This window comes from Lygodium microphyllum, chromosome 16 (genome assembly GCF_053477565.2).
Source record: "Lygodium microphyllum isolate KBCC chromosome 16, Lygodium_microphyllum_v1.1.10, whole genome shotgun sequence".
Lineage (NCBI taxonomy): Eukaryota > Viridiplantae > Streptophyta > Polypodiopsida > Schizaeales > Lygodiaceae > Lygodium > Lygodium microphyllum.
Genome location: NC_141150.1, coordinates 5591347 through 5614718, shown reverse-complemented (window position 1 = coordinate 5614718; position 23372 = coordinate 5591347). Strand labels below are relative to the sequence as shown.

General features: G+C 40.8%; 1 protein-coding gene and 1 pseudogene across 2 annotated transcripts in view; one reads left to right on the top strand and one right to left on the bottom strand.

Annotated features, from left to right (window-relative positions):
- Positions 1 to 11207, top strand: part of LOC148022490 (uncharacterized) — a 51542-nt gene extending 40335 nt beyond the window's left edge. Inside the window, exon 2 of one of the 2 annotated variants that reach the window (XM_087695464.1) lies at positions 10090 to 11207. In XM_087695464.1, the coding sequence (XP_087551590.1) occupies positions 10090 to 10406 (317 nt within the window). In that variant the 3' untranslated portion in view covers positions 10407 to 11207. Of the gene's footprint in view, positions 1 to 10086 lie in introns of both variants that reach the window. The other variant, XM_087695463.1, reaches the window with a different exon arrangement.
- Positions 6801 to 8898, bottom strand: LOC148022491 (uncharacterized; annotated as a pseudogene).
- Positions 11208 to 23372: the final 12165 nt, after the last annotated feature.

Below are 23372 nucleotides of genomic sequence, written 5' to 3'. Positions count from 1 at the left end.
CCAATTTGCCTCTTAACACTCCTCCTTCTGTGGCTCTTCCCCCTCCTATCCCTTCTCCTCCTTTGCCCTCTACTTCGGCTTCCCTTCCACCTTCGACGGATGTGCATACTTCTTCGTTGCATTCTTCCACCCCTTCAACCTTCCCTTAGGAGTCTTCTAGGGATACGTAGTCGTTAGAGGGGGAGCCTTCTTTTGATGAGGCGGATCTCCCTTCCCTTGGTGAGGGGGAGTCCCTTCCACAGACAAGTGCTTTGTAGATTTCGGAGGCTACTCAGTCTCCCTCGCAGCAGGAGGAGTCTCTTAGGATTTCTCAGCAGTACAGGCAGCTTATGCAAGATTGCGGTGTTACTCACTTTCTTGCTACTCCTTCAGGTCCATGCAGATCATCCCGATTATAGGCCTATTGAGATAGTTTACTCTGTGTGAACTATGCTCTGATGTCAGAGTACTTCAGGATTTCGACCCTTCTACGATCACGGAGGCTCTTGCATAGGATGTTTGGACATAGGCTATGCAGGTTGAGCTCGATTCCATTGAGCGAAATCAAACTTGGGAGCTCGTACCGTGTCAATTGAAGCGGAAGGTGATAGGTGTGAAGTGGGTCTTTAAGACCAAGTACCTTGCTGATGGTTTCTTGGACAAGCATAAAGCTAGGCTTGTTGCCAAGGGTTTTGCACAGCAGGTAGGATTGGATTATTTTGAGGCCTTTGCTCCTACGGCTCGAATGTCTACTATTCGAGTTATTTTGGCTCTTGCAGCCCCCCACCGTTGGCGTGTCTGTTAGATGGATGTCAAGTCAGCCTTCTTGAATGGCGTCCTTAAGGAGGACATTTATGTTTCACAGCCTCTCGGTTTTGTCGTGCAAGGGAAGGAGGATCATGTCTACAGATTGTGGAAGGCCCTTTACGGCTTGGAGTAGGCTCCTTGTGCTTGATACTAGAGGATTGACTGCTTCTTTGTGTAGAGTGGTTTCCATCACTTCGATCATGACCCCAACTTATACTTTCGGGTTGAGGGTAGCTGTTGTGTTTTGCTGATTTTGTATGTTGATGATCTTATCATTACAGGGAGCGACACTCAGGAGGTGGATCACACTCGGACTATTCAGAGGCAGGAGTTTGACATGACATTTTGGGATCCTTCACTTCTTTCTTGAATTGGAGATCTATCAGATGGCATAGGGCATTTTTATTTTGTAGCATAGGTACATCTTCGAGCTTCTTTCGGAGTTTCGTATGGCTGATTGTCGGCTTATTTCTTGCCCCATGGACCTAGAGTCCAAGTTTGTGGTAGATGGAATTCCCCTTACTGATCCCACCCATTACAGGTGCCTTGTTGGCTCTCTTATTTGGTTGATTCACACTCGTCCTGATATTTTTTTTGTGGTGGTTTTGTTGTCTTCTTTCATGAAGACTCCTACTCTCCTGCCAACCTATTGCTAGAACCTCAAGAAAGATGACCTGCTCAATGAAGACAACTTGGGTACCAAGTCTTGTAAGGCCATAAATAGAAAGAAGTGAAAAGCCCAAGTGCAGAATAAGTAGAACTTTTGAAAAGGAGTTCGAGGAACGGTTTAGCAATAATAGGAAAGTGCAATTGCTGGCAGTCATGTTTGTCATGCCTTGTCATCTCCTACCTGTGAGCCTCAGTTTGAGTCAGATGAGGACTTTAGGAGCTTTGACTTGTCTATCACTTGTTTTGATGGAGGAGGTGGCTTATTCTAGAGCACTCGGTTTATTGTCTTTCAGTGCATATTTTCCTCCAGTCGGGATTTTGTACGTATTTCCCAGACAATTTTTGCATTTGTCAGTTTGCCTCATTTGTTGGACATTGTCCACTATTTTTGGGATTTTTCTAAGCATTCTTGGCATTTTTACCAATATTAAATGCTGGTCAGCCATATTTTGGCCCCAGATTGTAGTTAATCAGATTTGGGGTCAGTTGGCTATATATAACTTGCCCCTTCCACAATCATTCATTCATCTTCCTCCTTCCTTGGCAAGTGCACACTTTGACTCCATCATCTTTCTTCGTCTCTAGTGTTGCTGTCATCATTAGCCTAATTTGGTGCCCTCATTGACTCTGTGGGCTGCATGTAGGGATTGATTAGTTTCCTTCCACTTTCACGTTTGTATCAGCATTCTTTCTTGTTCAGTGTAGATTTCATTCTTCTTTTCTTGTAGTTTCTCTCTATTTCTTTGTCTTAGTGTTTCCATTCCTTTCCATTGCGTACTCTCACACCAACACCACTAATAGGCGTCATAGAAATGTCACTAGCAGTGACAAGACCCTCAGATGACGAAGATACTATAGCATATCCCCTCGTGGAGGCATATGACTTGAAGTACCACTGTATGAGCCAAGGGCTCTTTGAAGACGAGTCAAACACTAAAGAAGGCTCCTCCCAACACATGGATACGAAGGAACATTGACTCATGGGTAACAGCCGGTGTAAAGGTAGAGGAAGGCTCGGATGATGTAGCTTCATTCTTGGCTCCTAGACAAAGGTGAGGGTATTTCTTCCAACACTTCTCCTAGGGATGAGTGCCATTCCCATAATAGGGACATTTGGGCTTCTTTGAATTTATGTTAGAGGTAAGGAAGACTCTGAATGATGAACCTGCTTTCTTGATCTTGGCCTTCTTGCTCTTCTTGTTGCCCCCCTCTTGAACTTGCAGCAAAAGCTTTTGTAGAGTCGGATCCATTTGCTTCAATCTCCGGAAGACGCTCTTTGTGCTTCAAAACAAGCTGAGCTTACTCCTCCTAGGAAAGAGTTTCAAGAATCCTCGAGGTCAATAAGTTGGTGTAGAAAATATCATATGTGGGAGATGGAAGATTGGTAAGGAGAATCATCACCATATCCTTTGAAGAGATATCCAACCAAGGGAGGCAAGCTTATCTCGCATGTCCTTCATTTGGTTGATGTGCTTCCCTATGGAAGGGGAATCATCAATTGAGAGCATTCGAAGTTTCTTCTCTAGGGTAATGCGGTGGGCAAAGGTCTTTTGATGGTAGAGGGAAGCTAACTTTGTCCACATTTCCGTTGCAATCCAAAGTTTGTGCTCATGAGCTAGGACAAAATCCTGTAAGCTCATAAAAAGGAAAGACCGGGCTCTAGAATTGAGTTGACCCCAGAGAGTGGCATGGTCCATAGTAGAACCAATGCTAGGATCTTCCATTGGACGTGGAACAGGGGTGGTAAGAAAGTCTCAAAGATCAAAGGTGTCCAATATATACTCTACTTTGCAAGACCAAAGGGAGTAATCTGATCCATCAAGGTGATTCTTGGGCAGGGCGGCACAGGCTAGAGGTTTTTGTTCGGGATCCACATGATGTGTTTTGCTCTAATACCAAATGTTGGAAGGGACTAGCTATGGAGGTGAACAGGGGTGGTAAGAAAGTCTCAAAGATCATAGGTGTCCAATATATAATCTACTTTGCAAGACCAAAGGGAGTAATCTGATCCATCAAGGTGATTCTCGGGTAGAGCGGCACAGGCTAAAGGTTTTTGTTCGGGATCTCCATGATGTGTTTTTCTCTGATACCAAATGTTGGAAGGGAATTGCTATGGAGGTGAGAGAAATGAGAGAGTGAGAGCAGACAGTGTGAGCTAAAAACGATAGATTGTACTTTTTTGAGTTGAAAGTGATTAAGTGAAAGTACAACCTTAGGTCTAAGACACACCAAATCCCTAACTTAAGTTAGCTAACTCTAGAAGTGGTGACACAACTTATTAATGTGGTTGTGTTCACATTACAAACCAACTAACTGAAACATTGGGTATTGCCCATAGAATTGGTAGATTTTAATACTTGAAGCCAATACTAACAGTAAGTCATATGGGAAGTGGCCCCATTGTAGCCGTGGCTTCTCCTCAGTGGAGGAAGCAAGAGTGGTATCCTCCACTTCAAACAGGTGTAGAATGACAAACTTGGCGGTAGCAAGGGTAAGCGTTGGAGTTCTTCGAACTTGATAATAAGTCATATGGAAAGTGGCCCCATTGTCAATGAGCCATGGCTTCTTCTTAGTGGAGGAAGCAAGAGTGGTATCCTCCACCTCAAATAGATGCAAAAAAATGGACTTGGTAGTAGCAAGGGTAGCATTGGAGTCCTTTGAACCATCCTTTGGCTTCAAATGGGGGTATTGGTACTTTTGCTAGTACTCCTCCTCAGGATCCACAGTGTAGGCATTTAGGCCTAGACTTCCTATCATCCTCCTCATCATCCTCCTTGTCATCCTATTTCTTGTTGTTATTTGCCTTCTTGTTCCCTTTTTGTTTCCCCCTCTTGTACTTGTAGTAAAAGCTTTAGTAGAGCTGGATTCACTAGCTCCTGTCTCTTTAAGATACTTGTCATGCTCCAAGACAAGCCAAGCTAACTCCTCCAAAAGAAGGGTCTGAAGGTTGGCGTAGAAGACATTATATTTAGGAGATGGGACTTGGGTAAGGACCGTGGCCATATTCTCCGAAGATATCGTTTGCCTAAGGGATGCAAGCTAATCCCTCATATCTTCCATTTTGTGGATGTGGTCCTTTATGAAAGGAGAGTCATCAACCAAGAGCATGTGAAGTTTCTTCTCCAAGGTGATATGGGAAAATGTCTTTTGATGTTAGAGAGAAGAAAGCTTTTTCTACACTTTTGCTACCATCTTTAACTTTTGCACATGAACAAGGACAGAGTCTTGAAGGCTCATAAAGAGAAAAGATCAGGCTTGAGAATTGAGCCTATCCCAAAGGGCTTCAGCAATTGTTTTTGGCACACCTAGGTTTAGCGATGCATGTTCTTTACCTTAGGGGATGGAAATTGTAGGTGGTCCCACACTCTCTTGCCTTCACTTATTTCTGGCATTCTTCCTAGATTGCTGTGAGAGGCATTCTATTCATGTTATGTAGACTTTTAGCTCCAGCCATGTTGTTGAGCCTATGCATACATTGACTGATTTTGAGTATCATAATAAGCCATAGTTAGGTATGAAAGGTACGACACGGTATTGTATGATAAAATATGGTACTAAATGGTACCTTAAGATTTTGTAAGGTACGGTACGATATTAGTACGAAAAAAAATTTAACTTGATTATTTTGGACTAAAGATAATAGAATAGATGTTTGATGTCTAAATAGCAGTGCTAGGAGAGTATATAAGATGAATACTTGAGGGTAACATGCTAAAACTTGATGTTGCATGCGCAACATGCACTACTGCTATTTACAACTTACAACTACATAGATGGGAGTGGATACTCATACATGAATGATCATACAAATAAGAGAAGTGTGGGCTTGAGAGAGAGAGAGAGAGAGAGAGAGAGAGAGAGAGAGAGAGAGATGAAATGATATATTAACATCTACAAAAGGCCAAAATGACCTATGAGACCATGAGTTACAATCATGTGTATGATGGTACAAGTGTCTAGGCAAAATATGTATGTAGCACAAAGCAAAATAAGAAAGGAAACTAACTATGGTTATGTGTAAAACATAGAGCTCTATCTAGTAACAATGAGCTCCAAATGGTACAATCTCATGTGGGTATGGAGGACCAAGCTCTAGCCCGAGCAATAATCCCCTGTATCCACCTATGAAGGTGTTGTCGGTGTCTGTGTCGAGGCCTAGGATGTCTGGATTGGCTAAGCTGAATGGCTCGATCAATCAGTACTTCTTGTCTGTGTTGGACTGTGGCTATAACTGTATTGAAGTCTTCTGAGTCTCCTTTGCAAAGAAGTTTGTGAGTTGCCTTTGTGAAGGGCCTCGATGTCCTGGAGCAGCTGTACTCCTGAGATGCATGCCACGAAGCTATCCTATCTCAAGAAGAAAGAGGCCAAGGCATTGTTGATTGGTAAAATCCATGACTTTGGATAGTGGTCCAAATCTGTCTCTAAAGAGAGTGGAAACGACCACGGACCTCATAATACGTTGGGCAATGGCAAATATAATGCTTCTCTGTCTCCGGCTCTAATTGGTATATCTGGCATATGCGCTCCTTTGGTGGGATGGATCTATATTTGCCAGTCTCAATCTCTAGCTGATGTGAGGAGGTGTGCAAGTGGCCAATAGTACATCCGATCCCATGGGAAAGGTGGGTGTCCATGTATCTCGGGCGAACAATAAATCCATCATCTGTAGTATGAAGGAAATGCTCGCGGTAGAAAGCCATCTTTGTCCCTAGCTCCTGCCTTGGTATCAACCATGTCCGCTTGATATTCAACTGGGTAAGATCCATCTTGATGATCTTGCGGATCTCTAACCTGCTTAGATCAAGAGATGGTGCATTGAGGGAGTATTGGAAGGGGGGTAACTTGTCCATGCTAAAGCCATGTAGCTCAAACCAGGCCGACATTTGTGCATACCAACATGAAGTATCACCCTCTCTGGTAAGCTGCCTGGAGGATTCAAGGGCCAACCGTGCATATCTGTGTCTGGGTAAGTCCCATAGGCTATGTATGTATGCGACCGATCGGGTGAGAGCCTCTACCACAATCGGTGTAGTTGCTAGCTCGGCTTTGATGATCTCATGTGGCATTGAGGCCTTACATTTGATCATCCTGGATATCATGGACACTAGGGGTTTCTCCATCGACCTCCATCCGTCATAAGTGCGCCCTGATCTATTACGGTGGTCAAGACTGGCCCCCATATTTGTATTCCATAAAGTAGTGTGGATGTGACCACTGTATCGAAGAGCCATAGCTTGGTGCGGGGTTCTTGGAATTGCACCTGTGAGCACATCCTCTCCAAACCACCTAGTGTTGTGTATCCGCGAGTCAGTCTAGTGTCTGCTGCCTCTCGCATAGAAAAGGTGGGCCCTGTGAATAAGACTCCTAGGTATTTATAAGAATCCACATACTCGAGTTCCTCAGATCCATATGTGAATTTAGGTGCTGATCTCTTGACCCACTATGGTGTAGTATTAAATACCATCACCTTGGTTTTACCAAGGTTCACTGAAAGCCCATTGTCCAAAGTATAGGAGTGTAGTGCATCCAAGTGTCTCTGTAGACCCTCTGGAAAGTCAGCTATCAATACAATGTCATTTGCATACAATAGGAGAGGTATCCAAGCGCAAGCTAGTGGAGCTCCTCTATCTCCTTGTGAAATGTAATCAGCAATCCTATCAATGTACAGGCCAAATAATGTCGGAGAGAAGGGGCATCCCTGCTTCACCCCAATGTTGGAGTAAATAGGTGCCGAAAGGCCCTTAGGTGTCCGGACTCTGCCCACAACTCTCTCATACTGTGCCAAAATACCCTAACTGAGCTCTTTCAGTACTCCCATGGCATGCAATCTATTTATCAGCCTGTCTCTTGGTACTGTGTCAAAGGCTTTGCGGAAGTCCACAAAGCAGCAGTAGGTCCGTCGGCCATGGGCCCTTCCCTCCTCAATGATCGCTCTGAGTGTGAGGATGTGATCCAATGTGGAGAAGCCTCTCCTAAAGCCAACGTGTCCGTGTGCTCTAAGACCCCACATCTCTGCCCACCTGCTTAACTCATGCTCAAGGATGGAAGCGTATAACTTAGCCAATGTATGCCCAACCATGATAGTTCAATGGTTACTGGGTAGAGTAGGGTCCCTTGACTTGAGGATAGGCACAATAGTGTTCGTGCTCCAACTTTCTGGTAGGCCTTTACACATGGCTCTGTTAAACATGTAAGCTAGGAATCCTGCCACCAAATCTCTAGCATGGATCAAGTGCTTTGCTACTAATCCATCATGATCTTGTGTCTTTCCTCTGCTAAGCTTGTCAATGGCCTCTTGGACCCTACTTTTTATAAAGAAAGTGGTGGTCTTTGGACAAGGCTCAAGTGGGTCAGGAAGAGGTGGCTGACCCTCCATAGTATAAAGACTAGCTGCATAGCTGCATACTCCTCCGATACAATTATGGACGTAATAGGTGTGGTCAGGCAATGCTCTCTGAAAAGCCTCCAAGCCTCTCTAGAGTCCTGGCTCAAGAATAACTGATATAGGTCTTGCTCCAGCTGGGCCAAGAATGTTCTCTTCTTCCACCATGTGAGGCGTCTGAAGAGTATCTGTGCCTGTCTGTGGGTAGTGGACCCCAGTGCTATCTCTCTTTGTAGTTGTGCTCTGGTCTCACGGCACTCATCATCATACCAGTTGTTCCGAGGTGCCACCCTGGTGGAGGCTCTCTGTGTGGGTTGTGAGTGTGGGAAGGCTACACCTTCAACGATGTGTAGGGCCTCACTGAACAGCTGAGTCAGCTCGTGTAATGGAACGTCGGGGTCTGCATCATGTAACAATCTAAGGATCTCCGCCTCATAGGTATCCTCTGTCTCTCTGGAAAAGAGGTATCTCGGGTGTCGGTGAGCTGCATGATGGATCTGTGTGTCAGTAAATTGGAGGTCGATGGTGAATGATAGGTAGGCATGATCCACTGCAACTCCGAGAAGGCGTGGGGATACTAAGAGGTCCTAGATGTGAGATATCAGGATCGTTGGGGCAAGAACATAGTCTACTATGCTGGCATCGTGTCGGTGAGGATAACATGTGAAGGTGCTGGATAGGGGGTATCTAGCCAGGCCATTAAGAATGGCCAACTTGTGTGCTGTGCCCATCTCCACAAGGTATCTCTCATATTCGGTGACTTCCCCCATATCCTGAGATGTCCTCTCCAGCTGTAGCTTTGACACATCCTGCTCCTGTAGCATCTCCTCAGATGCATCAAAGAAAGACATCTGATGGGAGGTTGTCTTGGCATTAAAGTCTCCTAGTAAGATAACCTCTCCCTCCTTCGAGAACTTCCAAATATCCTCATCCAAAGCCACATATGGCGATTGCCCCTTGGGTGGGGCTTATCGGGATATCATAGGGGGAAAATAGCATATGGCAACATACAAAGTGCGTTCCTCACCACGCACTCTCACCCACATGTATCTGGCCTGCTCATCTCTACGGACTTCCTGGATCATCTACTGTAGCTTCTCCCTGAATAATGCTGCCACTCCTCCCGACCCGCGATTACTGTGGTCTGTGCGTGTCTCCTTCGTGCAAGCTGACTCCCACCTATAGCCTATCACCCGTGGAAGTGTAGTATGTGGTCCTTGATGTGTCTTTGAGTAGAACACTATATCTCTCCCTATGAATGTCTCCTCAAAATCTCCCACATCCAATCGGAGGGCTCCATTATAGTTCCAGATTGCCACTACAAGGCTGGTCCCATAGGTCTCACGCCGTCATTTGTGGCGTCTCTCCATGACTACCACTCGCCCTCCTTTGTAGAATGCGAGTTTGCCCTCCTCCTTGGCTGCCTTAATTTTGGCATGCACTCCCTCATGTGTGCTAGTTGGGTTGGTGTGAGATCGTAACCCAAAAACACACCGGTCCCCTTCAATGTACGGCGTTGAGCTAGGAAGTCTCTCCTAGCCTTCATGGTGGGGAAGCGGAGAATGAGTGCACACTCTTTTGAGCTCTCCCTTTTTGTGCTTTTCTTGCCCACTCTCCAAGCCTCCAATGTGTCATTGATTATGGTTGTTGTAGGTGCGTGTGCTAGGTGTGTTTCCCCTTCTTTGCAATTTGAATCCATTGCTCTGCCTTCTCTACTCGCTGTTGGGTTTTCTTGAGCATCTCTGCCCAAGAAACATCCTCCTTCATCGTGTCCTCCTTTTTTTGGAGTTGTTGTACTTCAGAGAGAGAGAGAGAGAGAAAGAAGAAAAAAAAAGAAAGGAGAAAGGAAAAAAAGAAAGTTGTAGGCTTGACAGAGAGTGGTCAAAAGTGCCTATTTTTTCATACTAAATCATACAAATACGTATCGTACGGATCAGTCCCTACCACGTACAGAGACAATCACTTCCATTTTGTCACAAGAAAAAGCACAGATCATGTTGCTGTCTATTTCATTAATATGATAACATTTCTATTTGCTTTGTCAATATGCTTTATTTGCATCTGTGATGTCTAACTTAATTAAGTTTGGTGGTTCAATTGACCTCACAAGGTAACATATCTGGCTTTTCAGTATGAGTATTGTGTCAATATTTAGGAGCAATGTCATGCTTGAGAATGTGCAATAAACTATCATGTGCCTCATATGATACTTATTTGCAGCATGGCCTTTCTTTGAATAAATTTCACAGCAGCTAAGCTCCATGGTGCCAAAGGCTACGGTGTCGAGATAGACCCTCAACTCTTCATAGAAGCAAAAAAGGCTGTTGATAATGAGATGTTGAATCACATGATCACCTTGGAGAAGAGCGATGTTTTCAAAGTTGCTCTGAAGTCGGCCACTGTGGTGACACTTTATCTGAGTGAAAAAGGAAACCTTAGGCTTCTGCCTAAACTTCGTGACGAGCTTCCTATGGAAGCTCGAGTGGTTTCCTTCTGCTGGTCTATTGCTGGTGTGGAGCCTGCCAACACAGCAAGAGTTGATGGGATAAGCCTCTATCTTACAACATGAGCTCCTTGAGAACTGATATCAAATGCTAGGATGATTACCCTTGCATGTTTTTCCAGCCCATGAATGTGTGATCAATCATGACCTGCATCTATACCCAAAATGTTGTCAATTATGAAGGGTGCATCCTCCTGCATAATTTCTGATTTTCTGATAGGTCAAAAAGAGACGGGGGCCTAATTTCATGGCTCTTCCCCAGTGCTGTTTTCAAGAAATAAGCCGCATGCTATCATGCTGTCACATTTATAGTTCTTCATGGCTCGTGCCATCAAAGTTTAGCATGTGCTATATGATCGGACTCCTCAAAACTCGAAATGATCTTTACTCTTAGGAAATTCCATTGAGCCTAGTGAATTTCATTAAGGCGCAGTGAATTTACTCTCAGGAAATTCCATTGAGCCTAGTGAATTTACTCTCAGGAAATTCCATTAAGCCTAGTGAATGCAGCAGAGGGATGCTCTGCACAGATCATGTTTTGAACCAGGTACTGTTTCACCACATGTGGTGATATTATCTCATCCATGCTTCAGGTCGGACCAAAATCAATCAAGTTGTTCAGGAAAATTGCTGGTGGTGGTAAGGGCCAAACTAAATTAGAGTAATAAAATGTGAGATCTTTTGGGAAAAACCAACTCAGTACAACATGCCAAAACTCAAAAGCCAAATAAATGATGCAGTTGAGGATCCATATGGCTGATTTTGGGGGTTCATGCCACTCTGAATATGTCAGCCTATGTTAGGGTTTGACAGCCATCCATCCGTACATTCGAGCGCTTGAAAAATGAAATTGAAAATTGGCAGCAATCTCCATTTAGTAGTGGTTGAATGAGCTTGTTGTAATTTCTCACTTTTAAAATTGTAATATAACTTGTTTTGTTAAATCATCAGTACAGCTAACATATGTATTAACTGAAGCACGCATAAGAATTACTCATATTTACCCATGCTTCAGGTTATCCGACATCCTCATTTCATGGCATCTCTTTATGACAAAAGGCATTGGCACATAGGTTTTGTCTTCTCTTAGAATGTCGATACAAACAAAAGATAAATGTTCATGTCCATGAAAATAAATCAGAATATTATTAATAACAATAGAGAAAGGTTTGCAAGTTGTATTATTAACTTGAGCTTGTGCCAAGTGATAAGTAATTACGATGGAAACATTTTTTAGTTAATGTTAGTATGAACAATGTCCTCAATGAAAGATACAATGATGGTTAAGACATTAAGAAAAAGGCAAGGTATACAATACCATCTATGTGCGGTCATTTGAATTGTACTACATGTAACCATCTCACACGTATTTTAAAATTACTTGTAAGAGCCATGTTGAGGGTCACTAAAAAAAAATGTAAATATGCTTTAAATTAGTCATACATTTTTTCATAGGAGTGGGCATCATTTTAAGTAGGTATTCACAATTGAATAGAAGTATGTAGTATCTATTCATAGTTAAGGGGGTATTTAAATAGCCATTTAACATACGTGATACAAAGGATCCTTTTGCAATCAAATGATACATTGTAAGCAATTGCTGGACAAAATATCCCAATAAGATGAAGTGCAAAAATTGTAAGCAAATAGGACATATCACCAATAAATGTTGTAACTCCACTTAAGCACCAAAAGAATCGAAGGCCAACTATGTCTCCAAAGCACTTAATGATTGCCTTTTGTAGTATCCTTTGTATTATCTTTTCGTAAAGATCATTGTAGCTTACTTTATAAAGGCATCTTGTTGATTCATTGAGGGAGGGAATCATTTACATACTAAATAAGCAAGATCTTCTTATACTTTGAGAGCTTAACTTTTTGCTAATACTTGGTGCTTGAGCTATGTATATACTTGCTCATATGTAAGATTGCAAATTGAACAAGGGTTCATACACATCACTATTGAAATATGGTAATAAATTTCATTTGGGAGTGCTATGGTGAACAAGAGATAGTACTCATGTATAAATAACTACTAAGCTTGGTAGACTACATTGATTCACAAAGGCAAGTGAACCCAAAGACTTGCAAAAAACTTGAAGTTTCTTATGAGGTGAAACCTTTATAAAAAGATTTACAAGGTTGTCTTATGTGGTATATAAGCCAAGCTGAGCTCTTTTGCATATAGTCTCTTGCTAACATAAGATTAATGCATCTCAATGTGCTTAGTATGTGCATCAAACATTAGGTTTTGTACACTTGTCAGTGTGCTTTGACTATTAGTAAAGATAGTGATGGGAGATGAGTGCAACACCCAAATTAGTGAAAAGGCGTTTAAGCTAAATACACTCAACCCGAGTTTTTTGAGTTTTCTTATACTCAGCTTCACAATTAGAACTCATCATAGTGGGTCGCTTCTTGCTCTATTATTATTTATTGGATCTACCAAATATAAAGCAAAAACCACTTCTATAGATATGAGTATCATAGTAACTAGTCCAATCGAAATTTAAAAAAGTATATAAATGTGATAGTAATAATTTCTCAGGATAAAACAACTCAAGGTGCTTAGTATCACTCAAGTAGTGAAAGATACATTGCACTTTCTATCAATGCTTGATACTTGGGCTATGCATAAACTTGCTTATCTGTAAGACTTTAAATTGAATATTAGCCTTTGTAATGCATACATAAATCAAGTACACAATAGCTTGCTAACATAGTGGAGCACATTATAGTAGTCTTTAGTATCATGAAGACTCAACTTCAAACATGTCTCCATAAGAGTAGTAATAGGCTTGCAATCTTCAAGACCAATCTCCACAATAATATCTTGATATACTTGGTTTGACAAAAGGAAATATCTCCATCATCCTACTTAAGTTGCATGCTTAAATATTGATATAATAGCCCTAAATTTGACATGCCAAAAGCTAAATTTAACTCGGTCTTAAAATTAGCAATATGTTTTTCATTAAGGCCAATGATCAGCATGTAATTGATATAAACCACAATGATTAGAGGTATATTACCCTCGTGTTTGATGTATAAGGTGTTTTCAATTGGACTATTTTGAAAACCACGCATAGTTAAGTATGCATACATATTCTCATATAAAGCTCGAGCTACTTGCTTGAGATGATACAATGCGTTTTTCAATCTACACACTTTGTTTTCTCATTCCTTTTGCAAAAACTATATGACTTAAAAACATACATTTTCTCATATAAATTATCATTCAAAAATATAGTTTTGATGTCTAGTTCATGCATTATGAGAGTTAGAAGAAGCATGGTGTTAAGGGCAGTGGTAGGTAGCAGCTTTAAACACAAGACAGCTAGTGGCGCATTGATGGATGAACAAATGGCATTAGCAACAGTTTGACCATTGGCATGGCATGTGGTCAGAGAGAACATTGCACAGCTGGTGGAAGCCATAAAAGAGGGAGGCTCACCTAAGCAAGGGGTTCAGTTGGTTTGTTCCTTGGTTAATTCGAGTACTCTCTTTTGAGTAGTTTGGCAGACAAATGGTTCAATCGTTCATAGTTGATGTGTTCTTTTATCCTAGATACTAAGATAGCCATAGTGCTGTCCTTGGTGTATGTCTTAAGTCATGATCATTAGTAGCAGTATTGCCCCCCTTTGCATTTCTTATTGTTTGTGAGTCTATGAAGTTATGCTACTTCGCCAATGTTGGCCTCTATGTATTCAAATATTGCCATTTCTGTCTTTGATGGGACTATTGTATTGGATATGGATATCAATGCACTTGGGAGTTTTGTTTGAGCATAGTGTCTTTGTCCTTGTTATTTTGGCTATGTTTGTTTTCTTATCCTAGACATTAACTGTATGTTAGGATGTTGGTGCCCACATGTGTCAGTTGTGAGTATGATCACACCCCACACTATGGCAGTGATGCTTGGACCCGATCACACATGGCAACCACGATGATCATTCCTCCACATGCTAGCTTGAATGCGTACGTGTTTGCAAGGTTTGCTCGATGCAGTGCTCGACTCTTTGGCTCTTGGCCAGCCACGACGGTCTAGGTTTGATCAATGTCGAAGGGCATAATTTCTTGAGGCTCCCTCTATCGTCATGATGATGTGTCCCGAGTGTAGTAGTCCTCCTAGCAGCTGCGATAGTATCGATTGTGCTCCACTCTTAGGAACGACGATGAATCCACACTTCCGTTATTAATCACTCTCACTACTCCATTGAAACTAGCGGGTCGTTTCTTTGCTTTTGCTCATCTAGTTATTATCCCACCTACATCTCCTCTTGGATTTTCACTTTATAATAGAATGGTCCACCATGTCAGAATCCCATTCCCAAAGTTCTTTGGATCTTCCCATGAGGATTTAGACATGTTCATCCATCAATTTTATGTTGCTTACATGTTCAAATTCCCTAGTCAGGTTAATGAGTTGCACAAAGTCACAGTATTCGAATCTTTGATATGGAAAAAAACAGCAGCATGGATAGTGGGACTGAGCTTGAATGGCCCACTTGAAATGACACATTGACTGCCTTCCGACTCAGATTTCAACCCAACCAAACAGACGCACAAAAGGTTGAATGGCTTTGCAGTTTAAAGTAAGTAGATAGATGAGTCCAAGCTTACACAACCAAGTTCACAATCTGAAAAAGTAGAATTGACCCAAACGCCCAACCCCGAGATGAAATGTTTATTAATAACTTTCATGTCCAAGGCTTCAATAAGCCAATTGGGAAAGATTTTGCCTTTGATGATTTTTTTGGCAATAGTATAATTCATTTTTACAAGAAAGCTCTTAGATTTGAACAATTCATGTTAAAAGGAAATTTCAAAAAATAAATAAAATCCACAAAGTCAGCCGAAAGGAGATGGGATGAAGACACCAATGATTCAGACTTTGATTTGGATATGGGGGCGAAAACTAGCAGTGACGAAGATGACTCTGAGGATGAGGAGAAAAAGCCCAACAAGTCCAAAATGAAGGAAAAGGGCAAGAAACCCTCAAAGAAGACTCAACAAAACAAAGGTTCAGACTCTATAGTGTACGAAATGAAATAATCTGACATGTTGAATGTGGTCTGAATTAGCAGTGGTGTAGCATTTGTAATATACAATGGTAGATATCAGATGGGTTGCCCTAGAGGATGGTAAGGTACTAGAGAATCCTAGTCTAGTCACAATGGAATACCATGCTAGCCAATCCGGCTCATACACCCATAGTAGCTTACAGTGATCAAAAGTATCAGCAGCTCGATGGTGACCGTGGCATACAAGGTAGGGGAGGAAGAAGTTTTGGTTTGGGACGTTCAACCCAAAAGATGGTTTGGTGATTCATGGGTGACGAAGAATTCTCCACAAAAAAAATGATGTTCAAGATGATACAACCCCGAGAGGAGTGAATGGAAGCCGCATAGCGATGGATTATCCACAGTATAGTTGACAGTGAGGTACACAAACCCCGTCAATTCAGGGACTAAAACCAAGTGTGAAGATATAAATCCGCACTCGAGTTCAAGATGGAATCAACAAGCCTAGAGAATGGCCATTGGCCATCATATGCAAAGTCTAAGCCGTAGCAAGATAATGTCTAGGAAGTACCAACCTTCAAGGTAGATAAAGGCAAGCAAGTTGTGAAGGAGGACCTGCAACCCAGTGGTATCCTCAAAGGCAGAAACACCATACATTGTGAGGATGAATCCACGGTTTAAAAATCTGTCCTAGTAAATAGAAGAGTAATACATCGGTTTAAAAATCTGTCCTAGTAAATAGAAGAGTAATACATCGGAAGTTCATCTCGGTAAGGAGCACGAAAAGAATCTAGAAGATCATCCTAGACACAAGTATTGTAAGACTAAGGAAGCTAATCTCCACAACACTAAGCACCAGAAGTCTAGCTTTGAGCCTCTAATAGCAGAAGGGGATAGGCCAAGAGTTGTGGTTGTTTTAGAGTCATTTGAAGAGTAAACCAGATGGGGACCAATTAATATCACTATTTTATTAGGATATCTTTTAAATTTTGTACCAGCTTTCAAGGACCACCTAACTACTAAAGCTTATCTAGCGAGATCGGCCAGTGTTACCAGAGCCCCAAGTAGCAGCTATGATTGCAATAGCTCTAAAGGAGATAGTTCAGAGGGTCTAGTATTACCAAGTCCATTGTCCGATTTGACAATTCCAATACTCCCTGTTTGGTGCAAGGATAGAATCATCCAAAACATTTTGCTCGATACTGCGTCTGGTGTCAACATCATCACCTTGGTAGCCTATCAAGAATTTGGATTAATTGGTTGAGATCAACCCCATTTCTGGTAAGAATGGAAAATCAGTAAGGATGAGACTACTGTTGAGATATCAAGCTAAACACATGTGGACATTGATGATGGACCGCCTGGGGCTAGATGGGTGTGCACATCTATACTTAATACGTCAGTGGTCATTATGATCCTCACATGGACATTGACTTATCACTTATTATATTTAGTTTATTGTATCTACCTACAACTGGCATAGATATAGTGCTTGTCGATTTAGTATAGCTAGTTATGCATTGTTTGACTTGGGAGGTCACTTTCCTTTATGTTGTATCTTATATACTTTGTATACTTCGTGTACATTGTATTGTGTGTGGAAGAAGAAGAAAAAACCAGTAAGAAAACGTTTTGGCCTCCATCTCTCTTCTTATGTTCTTGAGTGAGCTTCCTCTTATGCGTATGGTGTATGCTTGGCATAGTAGCTTAAGTAAGTCCTCTCACCACGCGATTCTCGACATGGTATTAGAGCATCGCCATTGAGAGAGACCGGTTTTGAAGGTTGAAGTGAAGGAGAAGCAATGATTTGAGCAAGCAAGCAACGGTTCAAGCTCTCCCATTCCTCCACTTTTTTTTTTGGATAGCGCCTATGATGGAGACACCAGAAGTAGGGCAAAACGAAAATCTCAGATTGCTGTGAGATTTGGTGTGCAAGCAGAGCAATGTATATTTTGCATATAGGCCCTTTATGGCTTTTTCGCTATTTCTTTTTTGCCATTAGAGGCCATTGGGTCCCATTTTAGAGCTGTAAGGTTGAGTATAGTAGTTTTGAAGTATATTGCAATTTTGACTGTATCAATCGAAAGTGGGTGCACAGGTTGCAAATTTTGAATTTGTAATTTTTGAGGTGTTTTTCTAGCAAGGAAATATAATTTTTATTTGCAAACAGGTTGCATATTACATGTTCTATTGAGCAATCAGTGAAAAAGATTGCTTGGTGTATTGGTGTGTACTTGTTGTGAAAGGATGTAGAAGACTTGCTTGCTGTTCTGTATCATTTTTGCGATAGTTGTTGAGAAATAGATAAATGATGTATGCTCCAAGAAGAGACGTCTTGAATCCCATATGCATAGTGAGGAGAGTGGAACAACCCAACTTCTATAAAGCATTGTACTTGACTCTCACTTTCAGAATGATGAATACAATATTATGATGCTTTTCTCTTTCAGTTAGTGTCATTGTCATTGTCAGTCCAATACACAAGATTGCCTTTATGAGTCCAAGCTTCCATCTTGGAACCTAATTCACTTGTGTAACATTTGTCTACTCATTGTCCATGTCAATGTTAAAAAGTGGCAGAGCTTGAACAAATAGCAAAGTTCAATGGAGAAGGCTTCCATGCCTGGAAGGAAAAGACCATATACCACCTCATGAGGAAAGACCTTTGGGATCTCTTTGAAGATGATGAAGGTGATGTAGATGGCGGGAAAGAAGATTCAGAAAGCGGGATCCTTGCAGTAGCTCCACCAAAAACCAAAGAATGGAAGAAGATGAATAGCATGGGACTAGTCATCATTGCCCGGGGACTAAGTGATGATGTACTACATCATATCTTTGGCATTAGAGATACTAGAACTGCTTGGGAGGACCTTGACAGGATTTTTGGTACCCAATCAAAGAATTCAAAGGTAAAATTACTCATGCAGTTTTATAAATTGGATATAAAAGATGGTGCTTCTATGACTATACACATTAACAAGTTTAAGAGTTTAAAAACCCAGGTTGCAACTCTTAAGAAGAATATTGATGAAGATGAAGCAATAGCCATACTGTTTGCAAGTGTAAATAAGGATCCATATGAGAATCTTGTGTCCACCCTAAGTAATGTTCCAAGTTTCTCACTTAAAGATATTGAGCACTCACTACTTGATGGAGAAAGCAAAGTTAAAAGCAAGGATGAAAAGGAACACACCACCAATAATAGTCTCTTATACACTAAGGGCACTTATGGAGCAAGAGACCGTGATTGAGGACTCAACACCGACAATAACAAGGATCGGATTATATGTCATTATTGTGGCAAGACTGGCCATACAGCTAGTGAATGTTTCCACAAGAAAAGAGCACAACAGATGCAAAATGATCACCACCAAAACCAGTTCATGAATGAAGAAGAAGAATATGCTTCCACTACCATCAAAAACTTTGACAGATTGTTCTAAAGAATTTTCATTGTATCTTTCATATGTTGATCCCTTGGTGAATCTCTATTTTCCCCTTAGTGGATTTGCTTTGTAAAAACCCTCGCCAAAGATATAAAGTTTCAAGCTTTAACTTGACTAGGCTGCCTATAAGCTAGTCTCCCGGGCCATGTCACCATGTAGGGGGGGCAAAAGCCGGCAAGTGTAGGGACTCATCATTTGAGGGGAGATGTTGAGAATAGACAAATGATGTATGCTTCAGGAAGAGATGTCCTGAATCCCATATATAGAGTGAGCAGAGTGGAACAACCCAACTTCTATAAAGCATTGTACTTGGCTATCACTTTCATAATGATGAATACAATATCATGATGCTTTCCTCTTTCAGTTAGTGTCATTGTCATTGTCAGTCCAATACACAAGATTGTCTTTATGAGTCCAAGATTTCATCTTAGAACCTAATTCACTTGTGTAACAATTGTCTACTCATTATCCATGTCAACATGAATTTAGTCTTCATCTTCCAATCTCCATAGCTCCTGCTATGCTTTAGATCCGACATTCTAACAATAATGGCAGATAACAATGAAAATCCCATAATTGAGAAGCTGGACAAGAATTACTACCCTTCATGGAAGTTTGGTGTGATGATGATTTCCTCATTGGAAAGGACCTTTATGAGTTCGTTTCAGGTGAAGAAAAGGAGCTTGAGTTGAGTATCCCTACGACTAGGGCATGAAAAGAATGGAATACAAAAGACAAAAATGTGATTTATTGACTATCTGCAGTCATTGATAATACTATGTTGGGACATATCAAGAATACAAAAACTTCACATACAACGTGGACAATTTTTGAGAATATGTTTTCAATAAATACAAATGCACGAAAGATTCAACTCAGTTGAATACCTTGAAGAAATGAAAAATGTCAGTACGTTTTGAAGGTGAGGAGAATTGCAGATGCTTTAACATCGATGGATACAATGCATGATAATGATGATCTGGTTTTATCTACTTTGGGTGGCCTTAATAATGAGAAGGCTTGAAAATCATTTGTCACTTATGTATATGTATAGAAGCCATTTTCAGATTTTGATGAGTTGGTCTCTCTCATGATTATCAAAGAGATCAATATGGAGGGTGAGCCATCTAAAAGAAATGGTGAACAGGTCGAAGCATTCTACTCAAGTTCAGGAAGGGGAGGTGGAAAATCCTCTTCGAGAGACTGTAGTATGGGACGTGCTGGTGATAACCAACAAAGCAGGTTAAATAAGTAATTTGGTGAAATGCAGGTTTTAGGAGGCCCTGGAAACTTTAGAGGTAGGGGAAGCTCTAGAGGAAGAGATGGATGGAAGAACAGAGGTTCTGAAAATTCTACTATTGTTTGCCATTATTATGGAAAAATAGGTTATATTGGAGCCCATTGTTATACTAAGAAGGATGATATCCCCATTGGTAAATTGCAGCAAGAAAACTATGCATCATTTTCACGATAAAATGAAGAAAAAAATGAGCGTCTATTTGTTATGCAACATATGATGAATGTTGTTACAGGAAAGGGGATACATGATAATGTATGGTATGTCGATTCAAGTGCATCTTATCATATCATCAGTCATGCTAAATGGTTTGGAGAGATGCATGAATTACAAAATCTAGGCTGTGTAGATGGGTGATGATTCATGCCACCCAATTTCACACATTGAAAATGTTCCCTTGTCCTTACATGATGGCTGGACAAAGAGTTTGTCAGATGTACTACATGTATCATCAATCACAAAGAATTTAGTATCTATTGGCTAAATGATAGAGCAAGGGTTGCAGATTCGATTTAATGCAAAATGTTGTTTTGTAGAAGACTTTAATAATAAGTGTAGGTTGGTCGCAAAATGAAGTAGAGTTGACTATATGTTCACTTTAGATATTGAAATATTTGCAATGAATGTTTCTATGTATGCTAAAGAAAAAGGAGTGGTTGTTGCAAAGATTAAAATATGAGATAAATATATTAGACATGTAAATGCGTAAAGGTTGAAATTAATGCAGTTGAAAGGATTGGTTATAAGGTTGCTTGCTTTTAGAGTTGCAAAATTTCACAATGTGTATAAAGCATGTCACTTTGGTAAGCAGACAAGACAACCTTTTTTCATGATAGAGTTGTGAGAAAAAATATACTTGATATTGTGCGTATAGATATTTGGAGGGCTACACAGAATGTATCTCTTGGTGGTAGTAAATACTTTGTCACATTTATTGATGATTGTTCAAGGAAGTTATGGGTATATTTCATGAAGAAAAAGAGTAATGTATTCGAGCACTTCAATTCTTTTAAGGAAATTGTTGAAACAGAAACATGCTTGAAAGTTAAGTGCTTGAGATTAAATGGTGGGGAAGAGTACCTCTCTAATGAGTTTAATGGCTTCTTGAGGTCTCATGGGATAAAGGGACAATTTACTTGCAAGTAAATCCCACAACAAAATGGGATTGTAGAAAGAAAAAATAGGTATATTACAGAAGTTACACAGGCATTGATGGTGGCTGAAAAGAATATGCCAAAATATTTTTGGTTTGAAGCTATTTATACTATTGTCTATATTATGAACATGAGTCCCATAATTGCAGTTCATGGGATGATCCTCGAAGAATGCTTTACAGGTAAGAAGATCGATGTGTCACACTTGAAAGTGTTTGGTTGTATTGCATATGTTCATGTGCCAAATGGGTTATGAAATAAGCTTGATTCAAAGGCTAAAAAATATATTTGTATTGAATATTCTTTAGAGCAGAAAGGGTATTGTTGTTATAACCTTGTCATAGGTGAGTTCAAAGTGAGGAGGGATGTTATTTTTGATGAGATAAGCAATTGGTATGTATCTACTCGTGATGTACTAGATGATGATAATAATCATGATAGCTATGTGCATTAAAAAAAGTAAGAATCACGAAGTCTTAGTGGACCAGAAACATCATTTGGTAATACACCTATAGTTAGCACTCGGTCTGGGAGACTAAGGAGTAGCTCCACATCTTTAGGTGAATCTACAAGTGCTACAAGTAAAGACAAAGGAAAGTAGAAAGTGTTGGATGGTAATGATGCATCTACTAGTCATTTGGGATTTGATGGAGATTCTAGTGGTTTAGAGAGTTTGGATGGTGAGCTTGGTATTTCTTCAGTCAGGACACTAAGTGTATAGAGAGCACATAGTAATGTAAAGGCTCCATTGAGTGATCCAGTGATGGTATGCAGGTCTAATAGGGTTAGATACTGTGTTAAAAGATTTGGTTTTGAAGGTTATGCAACTAACCATTATGCTTATATGGTGAAGGTAATTGAGGATGTTGAGTCCACTTGTTTTGAGGATGTTGTTGGTCATGCTCATTGAGATGTAGCAATGCATGAGGAGATGGTTGCATTAGAAGCCAATAAGACTTGGGATTTGATGCCCTTGCCTAAGGGCAAGAAAGTTATTGGCTGTAAGTGGGTTTACAAAATCAAGCATAATGCAGATGGTTTGGTTAGTGGGTATAAGGGTAGGCTGGTTGTAAAAGGTTATGCTCAAAACATATGGCATAGATTATGAAGAAACATTTAGTCCAATTGCTAGGATGTCAATTGTTAGATGCGTGATTGCTTTGGCAGCAACCAAAGGTTGGAGTTTGTAGTAAATGGATGTTAATAATTTCTTCTTGCATGGTAAATTGCAAGAAGAGGTGTATATGGAGTAGCTAGAAGGTTATGAGGATTTAGAGAATCCCATATATGTGTGTAGGTTAAAGAAGGTGCTCTATGGGCTCAAGCAAGCACCTAGAGCATGGTCTAACAAGATTGGAAAGTATATTGTCAATATTGGCTTTTATATTTTTGATGCAGATTACTTAGTTTATGTGAGAGTGGGAGATGCTCGTTTCATCATCATAGTCATTGTTAACCCTAGTGTAAGACAGAGAAAAATGAAGCAAAAGAAAATTCAAAAATATGGAGCAAAGCAGAAAAGATGGCCCGACATAAGAATAAGAGGAGAAAAGGCCAAAAGTGCAAGGGCAACCTTAAAAGTTGAGGCAAAGGCAAAGGCACATTTTAAGATGTAAAGGTGCCCCCAAATTTTTGTAAAAGAGCACCAGGCTCCCTGCTATGCAAGTTGTAAAGAGTAGATGGGCACAGGTGAAGGCATAATGTAAATAGAAGGGACTAGAAAAAGAGGACCTTGGCAAGATGACTGGTCATGTAAAAAAGGGAATGAGTACCCAACAGGATGAGAACATGTATAAAAGCCAAGAAGTGAATAGAGAAGCTCTTTCTTGGTGTGTGGCAAAAGTGGCTCTTCTTCTTTTTCTTCTTCTTCTCCTTCTTGCTTGCTTGTGCTTGTTCTTGAGAGAGGGAGTGTGAGAGTGTGAGGGAGTGCATGTGGGAGGGTGAGGGACCATGGTGGAGAAGCTCTCCATCTTCTCCTCTCTTCTTCTTCTCTTCTATTCTCTTCTCTTGTCTCATGTATGCGGTTGTAGAGCATGGAGCTTGATAGTGGAGGATTGAGCACTTGTATCTCTAATCGTGGAGCTATCGGTGTGCTTGAGAGAGGAGGGTAC